This window comes from Rhinatrema bivittatum, chromosome 3 (assembly GCF_901001135.1).
Source record: "Rhinatrema bivittatum chromosome 3, aRhiBiv1.1, whole genome shotgun sequence".
Taxonomy (NCBI): Eukaryota; Metazoa; Chordata; class Amphibia; order Gymnophiona; family Rhinatrematidae; genus Rhinatrema; species Rhinatrema bivittatum.
In genome coordinates this window covers 362,252,965-362,274,952 of record NC_042617.1, presented here as the reverse complement: position 1 = coordinate 362,274,952, position 21,988 = coordinate 362,252,965, and the positions used below count along the sequence as shown (strand labels likewise).

The 21,988-nt window shown below is 43.4% G+C and overlaps 1 protein-coding gene across 3 annotated transcripts in view; it reads left to right on the top strand.

Moving 5' to 3' along the window:
- Positions 1–21,988, top strand: part of ORC3 (origin recognition complex subunit 3) — a 211,015-nt gene that overhangs the window by 136,511 nt on the left and 52,516 nt on the right. For all 3 annotated transcript variants that reach the window (XM_029595436.1, XM_029595435.1, XM_029595434.1), the window contains exon 15: positions 10,485–10,582. In XM_029595436.1, coding sequence (XP_029451296.1) covers positions 10,485–10,582 — 98 coding nt within the window. The remainder of the gene's footprint in view (positions 1–10,484; positions 10,583–21,988) is intronic.

Sequence of the window (21,988 nt, the reverse complement as noted above, 5' to 3'; positions counted from 1 at the left end):
GTTCATTCCCCAGCAAACTTGTTATCTTATCCAAGAAGGTACCTCGTTCAAAATTAGGAGCATATACATTTAGCGTGTATATAACGCATTATTTATCATCACTTTGACCAGGATGTATCTGCCCTCCACATCTCTTAAGACAACCTGCACATCTACCACCAAAGCCCATGAACATGGAATACCCACCCCGCAATATTTTTTCCCCACAGAGAGTTTTTTTTTCTGTAAGCATCTTTCTGTTTAGAAAGATGGGTTTCCTAGCAGAAGACAACTATAGCCGGGACATTTCTTGGAAAAATAATCTTCTCTTCTTAGGAGAGTTCAGTCCCTTTTTATTTACAGATACTACTTTCAATCCCCCAATTTTGAATTGATACACCCTCTCCCAGCCCATGCTAACCCACTTCCATCTCCCCACCCAAATACACAGCGAAGCAAGGACCCACCTACAGCCAATGCCCTCAGAATATCACCTGAGATATTGAATTCTTTAGTATGCCCTCTTCTCCTCTTCTACCCTCCCCCCTCCCTCATGCCCTCTCCCATACCATGTCCATCATCCTCCAATGTGGACCATCTCCCATATGAGGAGTGATACCATCTTGCTCCTAATTTTGAACAAGTTTACGGTTTCTAAGCCCAACGTTTTACTTATGGCCTTATTGGGGGGAAATGAGATCATTTGGTAGGCTGCCCATGTTCAAGGTCAATGAAGACAAATCTGAGATATTGAATATATCAGTCCCTGAGGAAGGGTTTGTCAAGCTTGGCAGTGTGCTTGCATTCAAAATAGCTATGAAATGGGTGAAGTATTTGGGGGTGAAAATCGGTCTGAATTCTGAGGAGTTGTTTGCTATTAAATATGACCCACTGATCTGGTAGATTCAAAGAGATCTGGATAAATGGCAAATGCACGTGAAACAAGCCTGCACTAGAAAACATAACACACTCAAAAAAAGGAATATAGAATAGTGTTATACAGAATAGTGCACACAGATGTGAACACTGTTGCACACAAGAAATTATTTGAACACACAGATCACAAAAGATTAGAGGAAATGTGGGTGGGGAGACTATTTCTACTGAGCACTAAGCTGTAAAATTTGTAAGTATTTTTTTAAATTGTATTTTTGTCCCCAGCGATGTATAGTGATATTGCTATTTTAAGGCTTCCTCTGATCTTTGCTGCGTTCTCTTTCTTGATCCCTTCTGGTCAAGAGAATTAGGTGGCCTGATCCCTAGCTTCTGATGTCACATCCTCCTGCTTCCATTGTGTTGCAAAACACAGTACTGGAAGAATGCAAGCAGTTATTAAATTTCACAGATAGGGATTTAAAATTTCGTGTTGCTATCATTATGTCTAGAAGTTTCCTTGTTCATAACAGAAAAAAAGTTAGTAATTTGTTTGCGTAGATCTTTTCTGACCATGAAAAAGTAAGTTTGCTTACCTATAAACAGGGTTCACCGTAGACATTAGCCTTAATGTGAGGGTGACATTTGACAGTGCCAACATGGACCCAACTGTCAAAGCTCAGTAACGACTTTACTGAGAAAGCGTGGAAATTCCTGCATGCACTCATTGCCTTGGGGGCTCCTCAGTTTCTTTCAGAGCTTAAGCTTTAGGGAGGGTGACTTTCCAGGGATGTGGATGGGTATTAAGTATGGCTAACTTATCCTGCTGCCTACTGAGACCCCTGTTTACAGGCAAGCAAACTTGCTTTCGCTGACAAGCAGGGACAGATTTCATCCGCTGTCATCGCTAGGCACTGATTAAGTGCTGGTGCACATCACCACGCCACCCCATCCCATCAAATTCCAAGATACATCACCGCTCCCCGCTCTCCCCCCCCCCCCCCTCCAGAATCTTGGCTCCAGCGGTGATCCTTGTGGATCTGTGAGCTTAGGGACTAAGTTTGCACTCACAGGCCTTGCCTCCCCACAGAAGCCCAGAAGGATGGGTCCTATAAGCACAAGAACAGAATTTTGGGGCAGCGGGGAGGGATAGAAAATTTGTTCCCCCCCCCCCCCCCAAATGTTGCGTAAACCTAGGCCTGTCAACAAGCACACATGAATTAGCCATAATGCATAGGATTCCCAAGCTGCAGATTGATTAGGCAGCCCAGCTCCAAGGCGTGGAGAGTGGACTACTGTGTGAACAGTCTCTGCAGAAATGCTCAATGATTCCTGTCTTCTCTAGACAAGGAGTTGTGGGACATGAAGATGTGAACAAAAGACCAAGTAGCAGTTTTGCAAATGTCTTCAATAGAAGTGGCCCTGAGATGAGCCCCTATAGTTACCATGGATCTCACTTGACTGTGTGTGTGTGTGTGTGTGTGTGTGTGTGTGTGTGTGTGTGTGTGTGTGTGTGTGTAATCTGTAAATCAGACAAAGTGTAAGCCAGTTGGGCAGAATTTATTTGACTATTGCCTTTCCCAATCTGTTGAAATCAAAGGACACAAAAAGCTGAGAAATACCCTGGGTATCCATCCTAAAATGACTGGTTGGGTTAGAAACTGGTTGAGTGGGAGCGGCAACAAAGGGTGGTAGCAGATGGAGCTCACTCAGAGGAAAGGGGCATCACTAGTGGTGTGCCACAGGGATTGGTCCTTGGGCCAGTTCTTTTCAATATTTTCATAAGTGATATTGGGGAAGGGCTATCGGGAAAGATTTGTCATTTTGCAGGCACCAAAATCTGAAACAGGGTAGTCGCCCAAGAAGATATGGAAAATTGAGGAGGGATCTGGCGAAGCTTAAGGAATGTTCTAGCATCTGGCAGCTAAGATTTAATGCTACACAAATGCAGAGTTATGCATTTGGGGTGCAAAAACCCAAGGAAGTAATACAGGCCTGAGGGTTAAATTCTTCTATGCATGAAACAAGAGAAAGATCTGGGGTGATCATATCTGATGATCTTTGGGTAGCCAATAGCAAAAGCCAGAAAAATGCTTGGGTTCATAGGAGAGGACTGGTCAGCAGAGAAAAGGTGATATTGCCCCTGTATAAGTCCCTGATGAGACATCATTTGGAATACTGTCTACAGTTCTGGAGACCAGACCTTTAAAGGGATATGCACAGGATGGAGTCTGTCCAGAGGGAGGCCGCTAAAATGGTCAGCGACCTTTATTGTAAAGCATGTAGGGGACAGTCTTAAAGATCTAAACATGTATAGCCTAAAAGAAATGTGAGATAGGGGAGATAATGACAGAGACATTTAAATACCTTAGATGTATCAATGCACAGGAAGTAGGTCTTTTTCAACAGAAGAGGTTCTCTGGAACAGGGGTCATGGAATGAGGGAGAAAAGGAGTAAACCAAGGAATAATTTAAGGAAGTATTTCTTTACAAAAAGGATGGTGCATGCATGAAACAGCCTCCCAGTGGAGGTGGTAGAAACAAGGACAGTATCTGAATTCAAGAAAGCATGGGACAAGGACAGGGGATCTCTGAGGGAGTGGTAGTATTAGAACATAAGAAATTGCGATACTGGGTCAGACCAAGGGTCCATCAAGCCCAGCATCCTGTTTCCAATGGTGGTCAATCTAGGCTACAAGTACCCAAAAATTAAGTATATTCCACACTACTGATGCTAGTAATAGCATTGGCTATAGCAGGTAATGGAGTTCTCCAGGAACTTATCCAAACCTTTTTTATCCTAGCTACATTAACTGCACTAATCACATCCTTTGGCAACAAATTCCAGAGTTTAATTGTGCATTGAGTGAAAAAGAATTTTCTCTAATTAGTTTTAAATGTGCTACATGCTAACTTCATGGAATGTCCCCTAGTCCTTCTATTATCCGAAAAAGTAAATAACCGATTCACATTTACCTGTTGTAGACCTCTCATGATTTTAAACACCTCTATCATATCCCCTACCCTCAGCCGTCTCTTCTCCAAGCTGAAAAGTCCTAACCTCTTTAGCCTTTCCTCATAGGGGAGCAGTTCCATCCCCTTTATCATTTTGGTTGCCCTTCTTTATACCTTCTCCATCGCAACTATATCTTTCATGAGATGCAGTGACCAGAATTGTACACAGTACTAAAGGTGCGGTCTCACCACAGAGCAATACTGAGGCATTATGACATCCTCCGTTTTATTTACCATTCCCTTCCTAATCGTTCCTAACATTTTTTGCTTTTTTGTCTGCCACATCACACTGAGCCAACGATTTCAAAGTATTATCCACTATGACGCCTAGGTCTCTTTCTTGGGTGGTAGCTCCTAATATGGAACCTAACATCATGTAACTACAGCATGGGTTACCGGTATTTTTCCCTATATATATCCCCTTACACTTATCCACATTAAATTTCATCTGCTATTTGGATGCCCAATTTTCCAGTCTCCCAAGGTCCTCCTGCAGTTTATCACAATCTGCTTGTGATTTAACTACTCTGAATAATTTTGTATCTGCAAATTTGATTACCTCACTCGTCTTATTCCTTTCCACTTCTAATTTTGTATATAAAATCCTTTCCACTTCTAAATTTGTATATAAAATTTTTGATTTATTCTGATTGGAAAATTTAGAAGAATTATCATTGTTTTGGACATCAGATAATATATTGTTAAACATAATAAATGACAAACAGTGAATAAACATTAATTACAGTTTACATAATGTATACTGAATAAGTAGCTTCTATCATAATATTGTCTAAGGATCTTTAAGGGTAATATAGCAATATGATGTAATTCTAAATTCCTGTCTTTCATCTCTGCATTGATACTTTCTCTAAATCATCCTGGTCAGGTAAGTGTGGAAATAAAATGCAGCAGTGTCTTCTCTTTGATCTTCTTCTTCTTATCTCCAAGGATTGCATTATAGATAACACTTCTATAATTTTCTCAACCCATTGAAAATGTAATTGGGAACAAGTGTCTCTTCCTGATTGGATGTATATTTCAGTCCTTTTTCTCAAAAAAGGTGGTATTGCTGCTGTGTGGTATTTTATACCACACAGCAGCAAAAGTCCAAAGCAACAAATGTCCATTTGCAGCATTTTAAGCAAGCCAATCAATGACTGCATCTATCTTTGTCTGATAGACAGCCACAGAGTGCAGACTATTTTAGCTTTGCAACATTCTTGTCAATCTTCCAACATATCAGTGTCTATTGTAGTGTATTTAAAGAAATGCAGAAGTCTTTAGCCCGTTTTATGATTAAACAGTCATTTTCATTATTTGTATTTCATTGCAAGAATCAGTTACTTCACCGTAGTTGAGTGGCTGGGCAGACTGGATTGACCATATGACCTTTTTCTCCCTTTATGTTCTGTGTTTCTAGACTGAGCCTTCTTTAAGAAATATTCCAGAGCTCTCTTACTGTCCAAAGAGTAAAGAGCCCATTCTCCTTTGTACACATGTGGTCTTAGAAAGAATGTAGGAGGTACAATAGCTTGATTAATGTGAAGCATGGATACCATTTTGAGAAGCAATTTTGGATTATAGAAACCACCTTATTATGAAAAAACTGAAGGTTTAGAGAATGATACTGGACCATGTAGTTTACTTTCTCTTTATGCCAAAGTGATGACCACGAGAAAAAACAACACTTTCCAGCTGTGAAACTTCAAGTCCAGCAACTCAAGAGGTTCTAAAATAAATGTCTTGAGTTGTTAGGACTACATTGAAATCCTAAGGCACTGGACATTTACTGACCGGAGGTTGGAATGCCAAATCCATTTCATGGATTTTGATACCAAGGGGTGGGGACAGATCAGAACTCTTTCCACCTGCTGGTGATTTGCCACAATGGCATGGAGATGAACACTGATTGAAGAGGAGCTAAATCCTAAAAACAAAAGGCAGAATAGATATTGAAGCAAGTCCCTCAGGTCCCAGAAGAAGAGATCCAGCTGGATGGTCCTACACCAAATCAGGAACCTCTTCCATTTGAAACTGTAGGATTTTATGGTTGAAGGTTTCCTGGTGAAAATAAGAGTATACACCATCTCCTTCAGAAGACATAAGGAGGTTACTACTGTGTGTTCGACATCTACACCATTAGGGTCAGTCATATCAGGTTTGGATGGCAGAGCCTGCCGCCATCTTGAGTGATTAGAATCAGAGATATTCCCGATGGAACAGGAGATTGAATTGACAGATGGACAAGATATAAATACCACATTTGCTATGGCTAGGCTGGTATTATGAGGATTATCTTTGCCTTGTCTAAAGGACCTTCTGGACAGTTCTGGTGATTAGAAAAATCTTTTGGCACCCATAGAGTAGACCAATATCCCAATGTAGCAGAAAAGCATCAGGAGCTGATCTGAAGATGCTCAAATGCATAGAGCAGAACTTTTCAATCTTTCTATTTACTTCAAAGGTGAACAGTTCGACCATTGTTTTTTCTCAACAGCTGAACAAGTCGTCTGCTACTTCTTGATCCAAGGACCATTCATGCAGTTGCAACACAATTTGAGGCAGTTCACCAACACATTCTGGATTCCCAGCAGGTAGGACACCTGGATATGGACTTTGTGATATCCTTCCCATGGCCAGATCTGGATGGCTTCCTGAAAAGGGTGTAAGAGTCTGTACCTCCCTTCTTGTTTATGTAGAACATGGCCACTTCCATCTGGATTAAGATTCTCTTTCTTGAGAGGAGGAGGGAGAAAGCGCTCAGAGCATACCAAATGGCTTACAGCTCCAGGTGGTTGATTTGCAAATGATTCTCCAATGAGGATCACAAACCTTGGGACCATATCGCACCAGTGTGCACCCCCCCCCCCCCCCATCCTTTGGTGGAGGGTCAGTTGATAGTCACTTGATGCGGTGGGACACATAATGAGACCAACCTTTAGCATTTGCAGATTCATCCACCACTGAAGGGATGCTCTCATCCTAGAGGTCATAGAAATTTGGTGGAATAATGGTTGATAGAGCTAATCCCATTGACTCTGGAGACCCCACTGAAAGCCCTGCCATGGGCAGATGAGTCAGGTGAACAACATGTATTGTGATTGCCATATGTCTGAGAAAGATCAGGACCAACCTTGCTGATGCTCAGTCTTATTGAAGGAAGGCCCTTACTAGGCCTATCAGTAACATGGCTCTCTCAATAGGGAGAAATGCCTTTTTGGAAGCAAGTCTATCCAGGCTCCTATAAACTGAATTCTTTGAGCTGGAACCAAATTTGAAATGGCAAACTTGACGAGGAAGCCCAAGGACTGGAAGAGTTGTATGGTCTGTGAGGAGCTCCAGACTTCCTGATGGAGATGAAACCCATCACCAACCAATTGTCCAAGTATGGAAATGTGCAAATTTCCTGCTGATGAAGCTATCCCACCATAACTGCAAGGCATTTTGTGAACACCCTGTAAATTAATGTATGTTAGACGCTCCTTAAAAGTCCAAGACCAGGCATTTAGCCTGGTCTACCTTAAGACAGCCACAAAGGAATCCTGGTTGCAGGGTATTTCCCTAAGGAGAGGGATAAGATGCTAGTCCCAGAGGGAAAGAGAGGCCCCAGACGAGAGGAAAAGAAAGCTTGAACTTTGCAAAAATTGCTTATCTGTAAACTGCTACATTTCTGTTGTTAGCACTGCTGAAGTAAGCAGGCATTTGGTTCTTTAATTTGCTTGTAAATAATGAGGCCAGTATTGAATTGCTACTTAGGTGGATAAGTAGGAATTATCCGGCTAAATAGTGGCCCTTGAATATCCGGCTATGTTCAGCGGCCACCACTTAAATGGATGAGTCACTTATCCGGCTAAGTAGATAGCTGGATAGTCAATAGGCAGATTGCAGCGGTGCTATGTATCCATTTAACTTAACCAAATAAGTGCTGATGTTTAGACTTATCCAGTTAAGTTAATCGGATAAGTTAGACCTGCTCTTCGGCAGCAACAGCAACTGCCTTCTTGAGGATGGCAAAGGGACATGCTTCAGCCCAAGGCTCAGCAGCAGACATAGTCTAAGTCAGGCATCAGTTTTTTTATGACACTGGGATCTACCTCTTCCAGTGGAGGAAAGGATATAGTCCTTCCTTTCAGAATGGCTCTGGATCACCAAGGACCAGTGGGGCCTAAAATTGTGGAATATGGCTACTATTTATGCTTCTCTCCCCCTCCTCCAACCCAGTGGAGTTCAGTCTTCAGCTCTGACCCTTCTCAGTCTGCTGAGGTACCGATGAAGGTGGAGTCCTTCTCTAGCAGAAGATGTTCAAACTTGTCCCTTCCCAGGAGAGTGGCCAGGGATTCTATTCCTAATATTTCCTAATCCCCAAGAAGTTAAGGGAATTGAGGCCTATACTGGTCTTGCAAAGGTTAACAAATTGCTGGTTTGGAAGAGATTCAAGATGAGCTTCCTCCAGACAGTTATTTCTTTCATTTAACTGAGGGATTGCATGTGTGTTCTAGATTTTTATGCGCACATTCACATTCATCCCACTCATCTAAAGTTCCTCAGGTTTGTGGTGAAGTCCATGCACTATAGTTCAAGATGCTCCCCTTTAGTCTCTCAGCAGCTCTGAGGGCGTGTAACACAGCATGAGTGGCCTTTAGCTTGCTGGAGGACAGAGTAGGCTTGACTGGCTATATTTCTCCAGACTTTATTGGGCCTGATATTCAAATTAAATGCTTATTTAAGTTAACCAGGTAAGACTTATCTGGTTAACTTAAACGGGATATTCAGCAGCACAGCAGCTAGTAAAGGCGAAGCTCCAGCTCAGTCTCTGCCCCATCTGCTCTGCCAGTTGGCAGTGAGAACCTTCACAGTAGGTTACATCAACCTCACTCCAACACAAGGGTCCACAATTCTAACAAATTCCTCTGTCCAAGAGATGTTCTAATCTCCTCCTTCGGTCTTCAGAGCTTGAGGAGGCAAATACATTTTTCACTATTTCTGATAACTAGGTTCCCACTGAGTGAGTGAGGTACCCTCTGTGCCGATGTTGGAGGAGAGAGATCCTCTTCAGACACCCAGATTAGCTCATCCTCATTTCGGGCTGCTGGTAACTTTGAAAAGGAATTTGGCATTACAACAGTTTTGCCTCCTGTGAGGTGGCTGGCTTCAAAATGATGCCCATCATGAGTCTCTTGGAAGTACGTGTCAAAGCCGATGATGCTGTGGTCTACCTCGCCAAACATGTTGACTGTGCCCTAGAATGCAAGTTCTGTGCTGATGGTACGGACTGTGCCCTGATTAGCTCCAGTCTGGGTTAAATAAATTACTTGGCACCATGGGGATCTTCCACACCATGGAAGACCATGGGGACAGTGCAATCTTCTCTTCAGCTCTGAAGGGGATAGCCCTGAAGGAGATCCTCCAGGACACTTGAACACTCTTCTTGGTTTCTAATCTGGCACCACAGGCTTCTGCGCCACACTCAGCCCCTGACCTGAAGTGAATCCAGAGCGTGGCACCATGGGAGAACCTTCTCGTGCTTAGGGGATCATGAAAGGGATGCTTTCTGTCTAGATTTCTTGTGCCAAGAGTCTGATGACACTTCACTCCTCTCTGAGCAGCTCTGCAATTTGACCTCATGCCAAGGCTTCAGTCTCTTACCCGTCGGCATCTTCCTTGGGCTTTCCATCTTCTAGGTGTGATACTGCTGTGCCTTGGGGGGGACAGCTGATCACAGCTATAGCAGTTGGAGGAGTCGTGGTCTGGGTCCAAGGAGCGATAGTAGATGGAGTGCATGTTTATGATGGATCTCCAGTGCCCACAGATGCAATCCTTGAACTTGCTTACCACAGGTTTCTTGACCTTGGGCTTCTTCATGCTCTTCAACATCTTATGATATTTTTTTGTCTTTTATAGAACTTAAAAGTTCTGATGAGGAGCTGCCAAAGCAGCAGCATAAAAATTAGAAGCAATGAGGTAGATTTTATTTATTTATTTATTTAAGGATTTATATACCGGAGGTTCCTGTATAATATACATATCACCCCGGTTTACAATGAACAGTAACTATCGCTTCAAGTTAGCGGTTTACAATGAACATAGTTAATCCAAGAAACAGAATAAAATATATATATATAACAATGCTAACAGTTAATAAATAATTAATAAATGAAAATAAATGCAATAACAATTAATAAATAATTAATTAATAAACAACAATAAAATGTTGATATGGTCACTAGGCTCCAAATGTAGAAAAAGTTTGAGAGACTGGGATAAGTCCATGTGGTAGCTTAGACAAAGAAAGACTGAGAACCTCATGAGATAGTGTTTACACTTGGAAACTCCCACACTAGCTCAGTAATGCTTTTCTGAGTGCTAAGAGCTGGGTCTGTATTGCATATGTCATCCATACATTATGTCTAATTCATGCCTGTTTGTTGACGGAGAATTAATGTGTCAATTGTCTGGCTTGAAGAATGTTATGTAAGAGTGAAATGCTGCAGCATCTTTTGGTGCTAGAGACTTCATGATAAAGAAACAGATTTTGATGTAGGGTCTTTCTGATTTAGGTTAGCGGATAGGACTAAGATTTCTGAATCTTTTTGCACTTTATCATTTAATACATACAGGTTCTGTGTCTGCAGAAGAGCACGAGTACTTAAAAGATGAGAATATGTCACCACCTAAGGTCTTGCAGAAGAAGACAGACCTTTATCATCTGCAGAAGGTCTGGGCAACTTTACTTTTTTTTTTTTTTCATCTAGTTCCAGTGATAAATCATTTTCAGATTATTAATTTTATTTTGTATTCTCTGGAAATATTCCTATTCTTCGAAGACCAGTAGTTCACTTTAGTCAGTTACACAAATCAGGTGACTGTTTGGCACTGAATGGACAGATTGTTTTAGAGCTTTCAGGAAAAGCATAAAAACCTTTCTCTGCTCAGCTGCACTAGTTCCCGCACTGCCATGGCACCATAGCTCTCTTCACTTCCTATTTCTCCACCAGAACTAGCAGATATATCTCTACCACTGTGGCCCTGCAGAGTTATGTAGTAACATAGAAGACGACTGCAGAAAAAGATCAACTTGACCATCCAGTTCTTCCTGTCCACATTGCCAAATTGATATCACTAGCGGCCAGCCATGGAGTGTAACCACTTGTAGAATATCACTTGGGGAAGAAGAGTAGACTAGTGGTTGGAGCAATGGACTGAGAACCAGGAAAACTAGGGTTCAAATCCTACTTATCCCACTGACATTCCTTGTGACATTGTGCAGATGGCTTTATCTCCCATTGCCTCAGGTACCCGCTTACAGGCCGATACAGTACAGTGCGCTCCGGTGGAGCGCACTATTAACCCGAGTTTGGACGCGCGTTTTCAACACGCTAGCTTTACCCCTTATTCAGTAAGGGGTAATAGTGTGTCGAAAACGTGCATCCAACCCCTCCCCCCCCCCGAAACTAATAGCGCCCGCATGGCCCTATTAATTATTCCCACGTGATTCACTAAGTAAATGTGCAGCCAAGCTGCACATTTACTTTCAGAAATTAATGCCTACCCAAAGGTAGCCGTTAATTTCTGCCGGCACCAGAAAGTGCACAGAAAAGCAGTTATTACTGCTTTTCTGTGCACTTTCCCGGGAAGATAAAGCCATCTGCACAATGTTACAGGAATGTCAGTGGAATAAGTCTACTCTTCTTCCCCAAGTGATTACTGCTTTTCTGTGCACCCTCCGACTTAATATCATGGCGATATTAAGTCGGAGGTCCCAAAAGTTAAAAATAATAAAAAAAAATAAATAAATAAATTTTAAATCGGCCCACGACTCACGGGTTGAAAATCGGACGCTCAATTTTGCCAGCGTCCGGTTTTCCGAACCCTTGGCTGTCAAGAATTTGAGAACCGACGCTGGCAAAATTGAGCATCGGCTGTCAAACTCGCTGACAGCCGCCACTCCTGTCAAAAAAGAGATGTTAGGGACGCCAATTTGAATAATTTTGTTTTCTGAATTGCGCACACAGGAGAGCGGGCGCTTGCACAGGCTCGCCTGCTCTCCCGCAATTTTACTATATCGGCCTGTTAGATTGTAAGCTCTTTGGGCAGGGATTTATTGTACAGCACTGTGTGCGTCTATAGCAATAAGTATTGTTATTATCACTTCTTATTTAAGACTGTCTTTGTCATCTTACTCCCTTAGTATACAAGATCCCATTTAATTTACCCCAGCACTCGTCCCTTCCGTTGTTTTAAAAACAAAGCCTTGTACTCATTTAAATAGCTACCAAATACTCATTTAAATAGTGTGGTTGTTGCCCAAATATTTGGTTCCCTGAATAGCATGCCAGATAGACCTGGCTATAAGTTAATTCTATCATCGCAGCCAAACAGATCTGTCAGTTTGGTTGCCTACCTTTTCTGTTAGGACATCTGATGTTTTATATTATCTACTTTGCAATTCATTCCTGCAGCCCCAGCACTCTTTGTTGAATTGTTTGAATAGGGTACTTTAATCATGTGCTTTTACTATCTTTCTTTTTTGCAACTAAGGATCCTCTGTGTTTGTTCCATGCCTTCTTGAAGTCTGTTACTGTTTTAGCCTCCACTACCTGCACCGGGAGGGCATTTTATCATCCATGAAAACAGTTTCTGAGTTTATGCCCTTGCAGCCATATATCCCCTATTCTTGAACCTAATTTCCATTGATAAAGGTTTGCTACTTGTGTGCTATTAATACTTTTCTGGTATTATCTTCCCTCACTCCCCTCTCTTTTACTGTATACATGTTTAGATCCTTAAATCTCATCTCCTATTGCTTTTGGTGCAGACCCTTCACTGTTTTAGTAGCCCTTCTCTGGACTGACTTCAATCTGTCTGTTTTTTTTCTCTAGGACTTAGTTTAGTTTAATTAAATTTGATATGCTGCTTTTCAAATAAATTGAAGCAGTTTACAAATAAAATAGGTATAGTACATATATCATAAATGCATTAACATAAAAATGACAAGACATAACATAATATATTAGCATATACCAAATTTAATAACGTTAAAAGAGATCTTAAAATACCAGTAGAGGTCAGCAACAGCTCAATTAAAGGCATGCTTGAAAAGCCAGGCTTTTCATGGTGGTCTGAAATGTAGGATAGTTAATTTCAGTCAGAGTATCATGTAGTAAGAGGTTTTACAATAATAATGGGGCTTCACATCTTGTAGATTCCAGTCTAATTTGAAATTGTACATATGTGAGGCCCTAGAAGGAGTGATAATGGGCTAATAAATTTGAAAGATACTGGCTTATCTCTATGTATCTTAAACTTAATTCGACATAAAATTGGAAGCCAATGTAGTTTTCTAACACTAAAGAAATATGACCATACTAATTTAGACTGAAAATTAATCAGTCCACAGTATTCAGCAGCTGAAAGTACTTAATAAGGGTAGTTGGCAACTCAAGGTAAAGAATGTTACAACAATCTAAATGTGAAATACAAGAGCGAGAACTAAAATTTTAAGATCATGTTCCTGAAGAAAGGTCTCAGATGACAAATAAAACACATAAAAAGATGAACAGACAAAATCTGCTGTGCCGTTGGCAGTTTATGATCAATTTGAATGCCTAAAGAAATCGCAACTTCTTTCACAGGTATGTCAACACCATCCATTTGAGGGAGAATCCAAGGGTTGTTTCATCTGCTTTGTTTAGCTCTAGTCCTGGCTATTTCATAGTTTGGTAGGCTCAAGTGCCGGCATACTGTTCAACAGCATGCAAGCTCATGTGGTAAGCATTCTGTTACGCATAAGAACTAAAGTTTATAGTTCATAATTAAATTAGCAATTAATAAATACTTAAGTCAGAAGTCCAAAGGAAAACTGGACTGGATGTGGTCTAAGTTAGGCTTAGTAAAAACATAAACTAAATTGTCAGGTTGCCTGCCAGGTTGACAAAGATCAGAGAACTGTTTGTTTCCATAAGGGCTAAGACCTGAAAATAGTCTTGATATTCTGAAAATTAGGAGGTAAGTCCTAATCAATTGAAAATAAAATTATAGATAATTAAGTGCCTCACTAGGAGCTTCTAACATTTCAACTTAGCCTCTTTATCATTCAGTCAGGTAACCCCAATACTCATCACTGAATTGTTCAAACATGGCACTTTAAACGCACATGCCACTAAGCCGTGTTGCTCCTATCTCTTCACTTTTTGCAACAAAGAATCCTTTGCTTATCCCATACTTTCTTAAAGTCTGTTTCTGTTTTCACCTTTGCCACATATCCATCACTCTTTCTATTAAAAACAAAAATTGTGTCAATAAGCAGGGTTGAATTAGCCATAACATGTGGGTGACATCATCCAGAGGCACCAAACAGGCAAGTAGAGTTATGTGTGGGAATTCCCCCTCAGTGTTTTTTCATCCAAGCACTAGCTGTGTACCTCTTCTCTCACTGTTTTCCTTAGAAAAATTCAAAACTTATATTTTTAAGTTGCCCTTGCTGCCTCAGGAACCCCCCCCCCCCCCCACAGCACTTTTCAGTGCTACCTTTTCAAAAAAAGATGATTTTTTCATTGGAATGTCTTTAAAAAGAAAGCCCCAGTAAGTCGATTTAAAGACTGTGTTTGTGGCAGGAAAGTGTCCATTACGGATGGACACAGCTATTCTATTGCAGCTTGGGTCCCAGACCACAACCAAGTGAACTGTTAAAATTATGGACAGTAGGCCGAATCCTTGGGGTCGAGTAAACATAGTCATCAGGTGTCAAAGAAAAGGAGGCACCACTCAATGAAACCACTGGAGTATCGAGCCCCGAAAAAGCACAGAGGCTCAGGTGCACCCGCACTGTCAACATGCAACAGTACATTCGTCAACATATAAGTCACCGGCTCCATAGAGCCTTGGAACTTCGATTATCAACGTCTTTGCCCATTAAACCACTGGAAACATCAGTGCATTGTACCACAAATCTTCCCTCACAATATGCTCAAGGCACTGGAACAGAGCAGGATACTATTCCTCTTCCACCACTGATTACTAGAGCCTCTCGCAAGTGAAATTACTGTCATAAGGTCTATTGACTAAAAATACCAGCCCTATTTACTTTCTGGTACCTTCATTTTTTCCAACCTACCTCCAGTTCAAATTCTGCAAAGATGTGAAACATTCCATTCTAATATCCAAAGAGGATATTCCACCACCCCCACCTTTCAGAGGGAATGTCAGCCGCTTGACCAAGTAGCAGAGTTAAGGAGGGGGTTGGTTCCGTGCCCCCAGGATCCAAGTCCACTCAATAAGATACGGTCAGCCCATTCCTTGGTTACCAGGGTGGGAGGACAGCTGTCCAGTTTTTACGAGGAATGGGTCAAGATAACCTTCAACCAATGGGTTTCTAGAGGTCATACAAACATAGCTACGCTTTGGAATTTGCTCGGCCCATCCGAGACCTCTTTCTAGTCTCCCCTTGCAGTTCCCGTACAAAAGGGTGCTTTGTACAACAGGACTCTCGACCAGCTGCTGGCTCTAGGGGCCATAGTACAGGTCCCTCCGACAGAGTGCGCAAAGGGACGCTATTCCATTTACTTCATCGTCTCCAAGAAGGAGGGGTCCTTCTGGCCGATCCTCAACTGAAAACAGGTGAACAAGGCCCTCAAGATTCCGGATGGAGACCCTGCATTCCGTCATAGCGGCGGTCCGCAGTGGCGAGTTCTTGGCTTCCCTGGACTTGACCGAGGAGTATCTACACATAGCCATTCGCAGGGATCATCAGAGATTCCTTCGATTCAAGATCCTCGGCAACCATTTCCAGTTTTGTGCCCTGCCGTTCGGTTTGGTGATGGCGCCTCGCACATTCACCAAGGTCATGGTGGTAGTCGCAGCAGCTCTTCGGAAAGAGGGAGTGCTAGTTCACCCGTATCTGGATGACTGGCTCATTCAGGCAAAGTCAAAGGTACATTGTAAGGCAGCGATCAGCAGAGTTGAGGGTCTCCTAGAGTCTCTGGGATGAGTGGTCAATCATGCAAAAAGCAACCTTCTTCCATCCCAGGTTCTGGACTTCTTGGGAGCACGATTCGATACCCGGGTGGGGAAAGTATTCCTCCAAGCAGATCGGATCTCCAAGTTAACACAACAAATCCGCCGCCTGTTGTCTCTTCCTGTGCCCAAGGTTTGGGACTATTTGCAGGTCCTTGGTTCCATGGCATCAACACTGGAGTTGGTTCATTGGGCGTTTGCTCATATGAGACCATTACAGAGAGCATTGCTTTCTCGGGTTCCGAAGTCGGAAAGAGTTTTCAAATCCCGTTACTGTTCACAAAGTCCGCCAGATCCAGTCTTGGCTGGTGGCTGATTCCAGAACATCTGAGTTGAGGAGTGGATCTCGAGGTTCCCCAGTGGGTGGTAGTTAACATGGATGCCAGCCTCTCCGGCTGGGGAGTGATTGCCAGACCTGGGCAGTCCAAGGTCTCTGGTCGCCGGAGGAGAGGCATTGGTCCATCAATCGCCTGGAGACGAGAGCAATTTGTTTAGCGCTACAGCTCTTTCTACTGATGGTGCACAGTCGGGCGGTTCGGGTCCTGTCCGACAATGCAACGACAGTGGCTTACATCAACCATCAGGGCAGTACCAAAATCCGGCCGGTATCCGCGGAAGCGGAGTAGTAACTCATGGACTGGGCGGAAAAGCATCTCGCCGTTCTGGCAGCATCACACATCGCGGGCACAGACACGTTCAAGCGGATTACTTGAGTTGACAACGCATCAATCCCGGAGAGTGGGAACTCTCCGAAGAGGTGATGGCCCTCATCATTCGCAGGTGGGGAGTTCCCCATCTGGATCTGATGGGCAACTCAAAGGAATGCCAAGGCCCCTCCCTTCTTCAATTGCAGAAGGGAGCACGGAGCAGAAGGGGTAGATGCTTTGGTTCTTCCGTGGCTGACCACGATACTCTATGCCTTCCCGCCGTGGCCACTCATCGGAAAACTTCTTCGCAGCATAGAGGTCCACACAGGCAGAATAATCCTGGTGGCTCCAGACTGGCCTCGGCGCCCGTGGTTCGCGGACCTAGTCAATCTTGCGGTGGATGATCCCCTGAGGTTGGGTCATCTTCCTCATCTACTACATCAAGGCCCTATATTTTTCGATCAGGCGGATCGCTTTTGTCTAGCGGCCTGGCTTTTGAAAGGAGGTGATTGAGAAAGAAGGGTTATCAGAGGAGGTCATTTCTACCCTTCTACAAGCACTCAAACCTTCTACCTTGTTGACGTATGTTAGAGCAGCGCTTCTCAACCGGTGTGTCGCGACACACTAGTGTGTCGCCAAACACCGCCAGGTGTGTCGCGTCTCCCGGTGTCCCACCTACCACCCCCGTTCTACTTTCCTTTTGCCTTTTTCCAGCACACGCGGGCCAATTGGAAGCCTTCGTTCTTCCTACCCCCATTACACAATGGGAAGCCTCCTTCATTCTGCCTGCCCCCGCGCAGGCCAATCGGAAGCCTCCTCCCTACCAGTGGGAGTAGGAAGAAGGGAGGAAGCCTTTGATTGGCCGGTGAGGCAGGCAGGGAGGAATTTTGAACTCTGACGAAGCAAGATCACGCAATGAAGAGGAAACCCGACCCCCGACGAAGCAAAGCCGCCATGGGAGCCCATTCCCATGGCGGCGAAGAGGAGACCTGACCCCGACAAAGCAAGGCCGCCACAGGCTGTGGCGGCGAAGAGGAAACCCGACCGAGGCCACCACGGGAGCCCATTCCCGCGGTGGCGAAAAAAGAAGGCACGCCGGAGTAAAGCCGCAGCGGAACTGGAGCCCATCCCTGCAGCGAAGGAAGAAGAAGTTTTTGGTGAGAGCGGGTGCGTCTGTGCGTGGATGAGTGCCTGGGTGAGAGCGGGTGCGTCTGGTGTGTGTGAATGAGTGCCTGGGTGAGAGCGGGGTGCGTCTGTGCGTGAATGAGTGCCTGGGTGAGAGCGGGTGCGTCTCTGTGTGTGAATGAGTGCCTGGGTGAGAGCGGGTGCGTCTGTGCGTGGATGAGTGCCTGGGTGAGAGCGGGTGCGACTGTGTGTGTGAATGAGTGCCTGGGTGAGAGCCGGTGCGTCTGTGCGTGGATGAGTGCCTGGGTGAGAGCGGGTGCGACTGTGTGTGTGAATGAGTGCCTGGGTGAGAGCCGGTGCGTCTGTGTGTGAATGAGTGCCTGGCTGAAAGCTGGTGTGAATGGGTGCCTGGGTGAGAGGTGGTGTGTGTGGGTGTGAATGGGTGCCTGGGTGAGAGGTGGTGTGTGTGGGTGTGAATGGGTGCCTGGGTGAGAGGTGGTGTGTGTGGGGTGTGAATGGGTGCCTGGGTGAGAGCTGGTGTGTCTGTGTGTGAATGGGTGAACAAAGAAGATAGATGCCTGATGTCTTATGAAATCCTTTATTGAAGCGGAGACACAAAATTTGCCCGACTCAGGCCGAGTTTCGCCGTTTGAAAACGGCTGCCTCAGGGGCTACAACATAAATAAATAAATATATAAATATTTCAAACACAATGATAGTATAAATCCAAAAGAATCCTTATTTTTTAAAAAACTTATTGAATATGTTAGAATGGTGACATATAAAAAGCACATGAAAATACATAACGTTTAAAACATAATGACAACTATGAAATACTTATATTTTTAAAAAAATTATACTTATATTCTAAAAACTCACGGTTTGTATAACAAATACAATAAAATTTAAGAGAAGAATTATTAATAGTTACCTTATATTCTCTCTAATTCACAATTGGGATAACTGTATACGAAAGGTCACATTGAGAACTATGCGACCAACTGCATTATCTGGTCTGTAATGATTGAAAAAGGATGGCATAAATATCTAGGACATTGATATCGATATCTTGTTACTAATGAAATGTTCAAGAAATTGGTTTTGCTGAAACCAATAACTTAATAATAATAAATGCATATAGAACAAAAATTGATTTTGTAAACGATTGATCTAACGATGGTAAAAAAATATATATGTAATTGAATGTTGAAAGCTTGATTGAATTGTGAAAATAATAGCTATAAATGTATATGTAGTGTATTAATGCTATAGTAACAACCATGCGATAAATGGCTAAAATTAATATATCTTTTCGGAACCACTGTTGTGATTTGACTCTATTGAAACCAGATTGTTTTGATCAATATCAAAACCAATCTATGTGATATTGTAAACTAAAAAGATATATTATCACTTAGAGTTGAAAATGCTGAAAAAATGTATATATAAATGTGTAAAAATATTGAGCTAAAGTTGAGAAAAATGTACATTCATGTATTTATAAATTTGGTCACGTCCATATGAAATATAGTGAAAGGAGATATCAATAACTATTCACCAATTGCCTTCTAATGAAATAAAGGGGGCTCGTGACAACGCCTACTATTTAAAATACCTGAAGAGGCTAGTATATATTAAGTTCAACATATAGCCTTCTAATGCAAGAGTAGAGCGTGGTTGAGAACTGATGTGTCTGTGTGTGAATGGGTGCCTGGGTGAGAGCTGGTGTGTCTGTGTATGAATGAGTGCCTGGTTGAGAACTGGTGTGAATGGAAGCCTGGGTGAGAACTGGTGTGAATGGGAGCCTGGGTGAGAACTGGTGTGAATGGGAGCCTGGGTGAGAACTGGTGTGAATGGGTGCCTGGGTGAGAACTGGTGTGTCTGTGTGTGAATGGGTGCCTGGGTGAGAGCTGGTGTGTCTGTGTGTGAATGGGTGCCTGAGTGAGAGCTGGTGTGTCTGTGTGTGAATGGGTGCCTGGGTGAGAGCTGGTGTGTCTGTGTGTGAATGGGTGCCTGGTTGAGAGCTGGTGTGAATGGAAGCCTGGGTGAGAACTGGTGTGAATGGGTGCCTGGGTGAGAGCTGGTGTGTCTGTGTGTGAATGAGTGCCTGGGTGAGAGCTGGGGTGTCTGTGTGTGAATGAGTGCCTGGGTGAGAGCTGGGGTGTCTGTGTGTGAATGAGAGCCTGGGTGAGAGCTGGTGTGTGTGTGGGTGTGAATGGGTGCTTGGGTGAGAGGTGGTGTGTGTGGGTGTGAATGGGTGCTTGGGTGAGAGCTGGTGTGTGTGGGTGTGAATGGAAGCCTGGGTGAGAGCTGGTGTGGGTGTGAGAGCATTTGTGTGTGATTGAGAGCTTGTATATAAGAGACCATGAGTGTGATTGAGAGAGAGACTGGTCAGGGAGGTGAGAGAGACCGAGACTGTTCGTGGGGTCTAATTGGAGTTATGTGTGTGAGTGACTGGTTGTGGGCGCTAAGGAAGAGGACTGTGAGGACAGAGCTTCAGCAGCCCTTGCTGCTTCCTGTGAGTGCTATTGGCCTGGAAGGGAAAGGAGTAGGAGAGTTGCTGGAGAGGGTAAGAAAAGGTGGCTTTTTAAATTTATTTTTCTTGATTGCCATTTTAATTATTGGGTATTATGCGATGTCTGCTGTTTTGAAATATTTTATTGATATTTGGACATGTTTTAATAATTTTATGAGTTTTTAATTGTTGGATATTCTGTTCAGCAGCTGTTTTGTAACATTTTTAGTAAAGCTTTACAATTATTTCTGTGTGGGGCGCTATAGCAGCTTGGCTTATTCTGTTTTCCCAATAGGAAATGTATTAGTGTTTAGGGCCTGGTTTAATAGTTGTATTCCTTAGATAGGGTTGTTACTGGTTGAGTGTGTTCCATAATACAGGTGTATCTTTGTGCGGGTTAGTTTGTGTGCATTATTGCAGATCCTGGGACTATGTTAGGTGCTATATTTCTCTTTCCATTTCTCTAGGTTTGCACTGCATGCAGAGTGGCTTTTTTGGTTTTCCATTCCAGTTTCTGTCTCCATATTTATAATGTGTGGTCTTTCTGTACTTGGTGAAGGTCAGTTCTGGGTGTGTGACAGAGGTGAGATATTTTACTAGCATGTAGGCTTTTGTATCAATCTTATTTGTTGTGTTTTCTCAATAGGATATGCATTAGTGGTAAATTACTGTCTTTTCATAAGAAGGGCTATTGTGCCTGGTAGTAAAGGGAGTTTGTTTTGCTTTTACTGAGATGTCATCAGAACCAGAATATCTTTTTTGTATGGCGAGTTGTACAGGGTAATGCCCTAGATCTGCTCTGCACTCATTGCGGGGGGTTGAGGGGATTCCTGTGGATGCAGAGTGCATGTTTACATTTAGCCCCGTGACGGTCACATGCTCAGTGTGTCACGCATGTGAGAACCATCTGTCAGGTGTGTCCCGGCCAAAAAAAGGTTGAGAACCACTGTGTTAGAGTGTGGAAGGTATTCGAGGAATGGTGCAAGGAGCAGGAAGTCTTTCCTCACCATTCTTCAGTGCCACAGATTCTGGTGTTCTTATAGAAAGGCTTAGCTAAAGGCTTGTCCTTTATTTCCCTTCGGGTCCAAGTGGCAGCCTTGGGATGTCTCCTAGGCAAGCTTGATGGTAGTTCTCTTGCATCACATCCAGATGTGGTCCATTTTTTGCGAGGAGTGAGCATTTCAATCCTCCGGTCCGTCCGGTCTGTCCATCTTGGAACCTGAATTTGGTGCTTAAGGTCTTGTATGACGCTCCTTTTGAGCCCCTTAAAAGGACTACCTTGAAGGACCTCACTCTAAAGACTGTGCTTTTGGTGGCTATTTGCTCAGCTCGCAGGGTATCCAAGCTCCAAGCCCTTTCTTGTAGGGAGCTCTTTTTGCGCATTTCAGATTCGGGGGTCTCTCTCAGAACCGTTCCCTCTTTCTTACCGAATCACTCTGTGGAGCTTCCAGCTTTTTCTCACATCGATTCGGAGACACTGCATGCTAGGGAGTTGAAGCATTTGGATATCAGGAGGGATCTCCTGCGCTATTTGGAGGTCACAAATTCTTTCTGGGTTTCGGATCATTTGTTCGTCTTGTGGAATGGAGCTCGGAAAGGTCAACAAGAGTGAAAGATGACTATTGCCCGATGGTTAAAAGAAGCGATCTCGTCGGTTTACATTTGTCGTGGCTGGCCTATTCCTGAGGGCTTGAAAGAGCACTCGCTACGCCCTCACGCCGCTTCTTGGGCTGAGTGTCAGTTGGTGTCGCCATAGGAGATTTGCAGGGCAGCAGCTTGGAAAATGTTACACACTTTTGCTCGTCACTACCATTTGGACGTC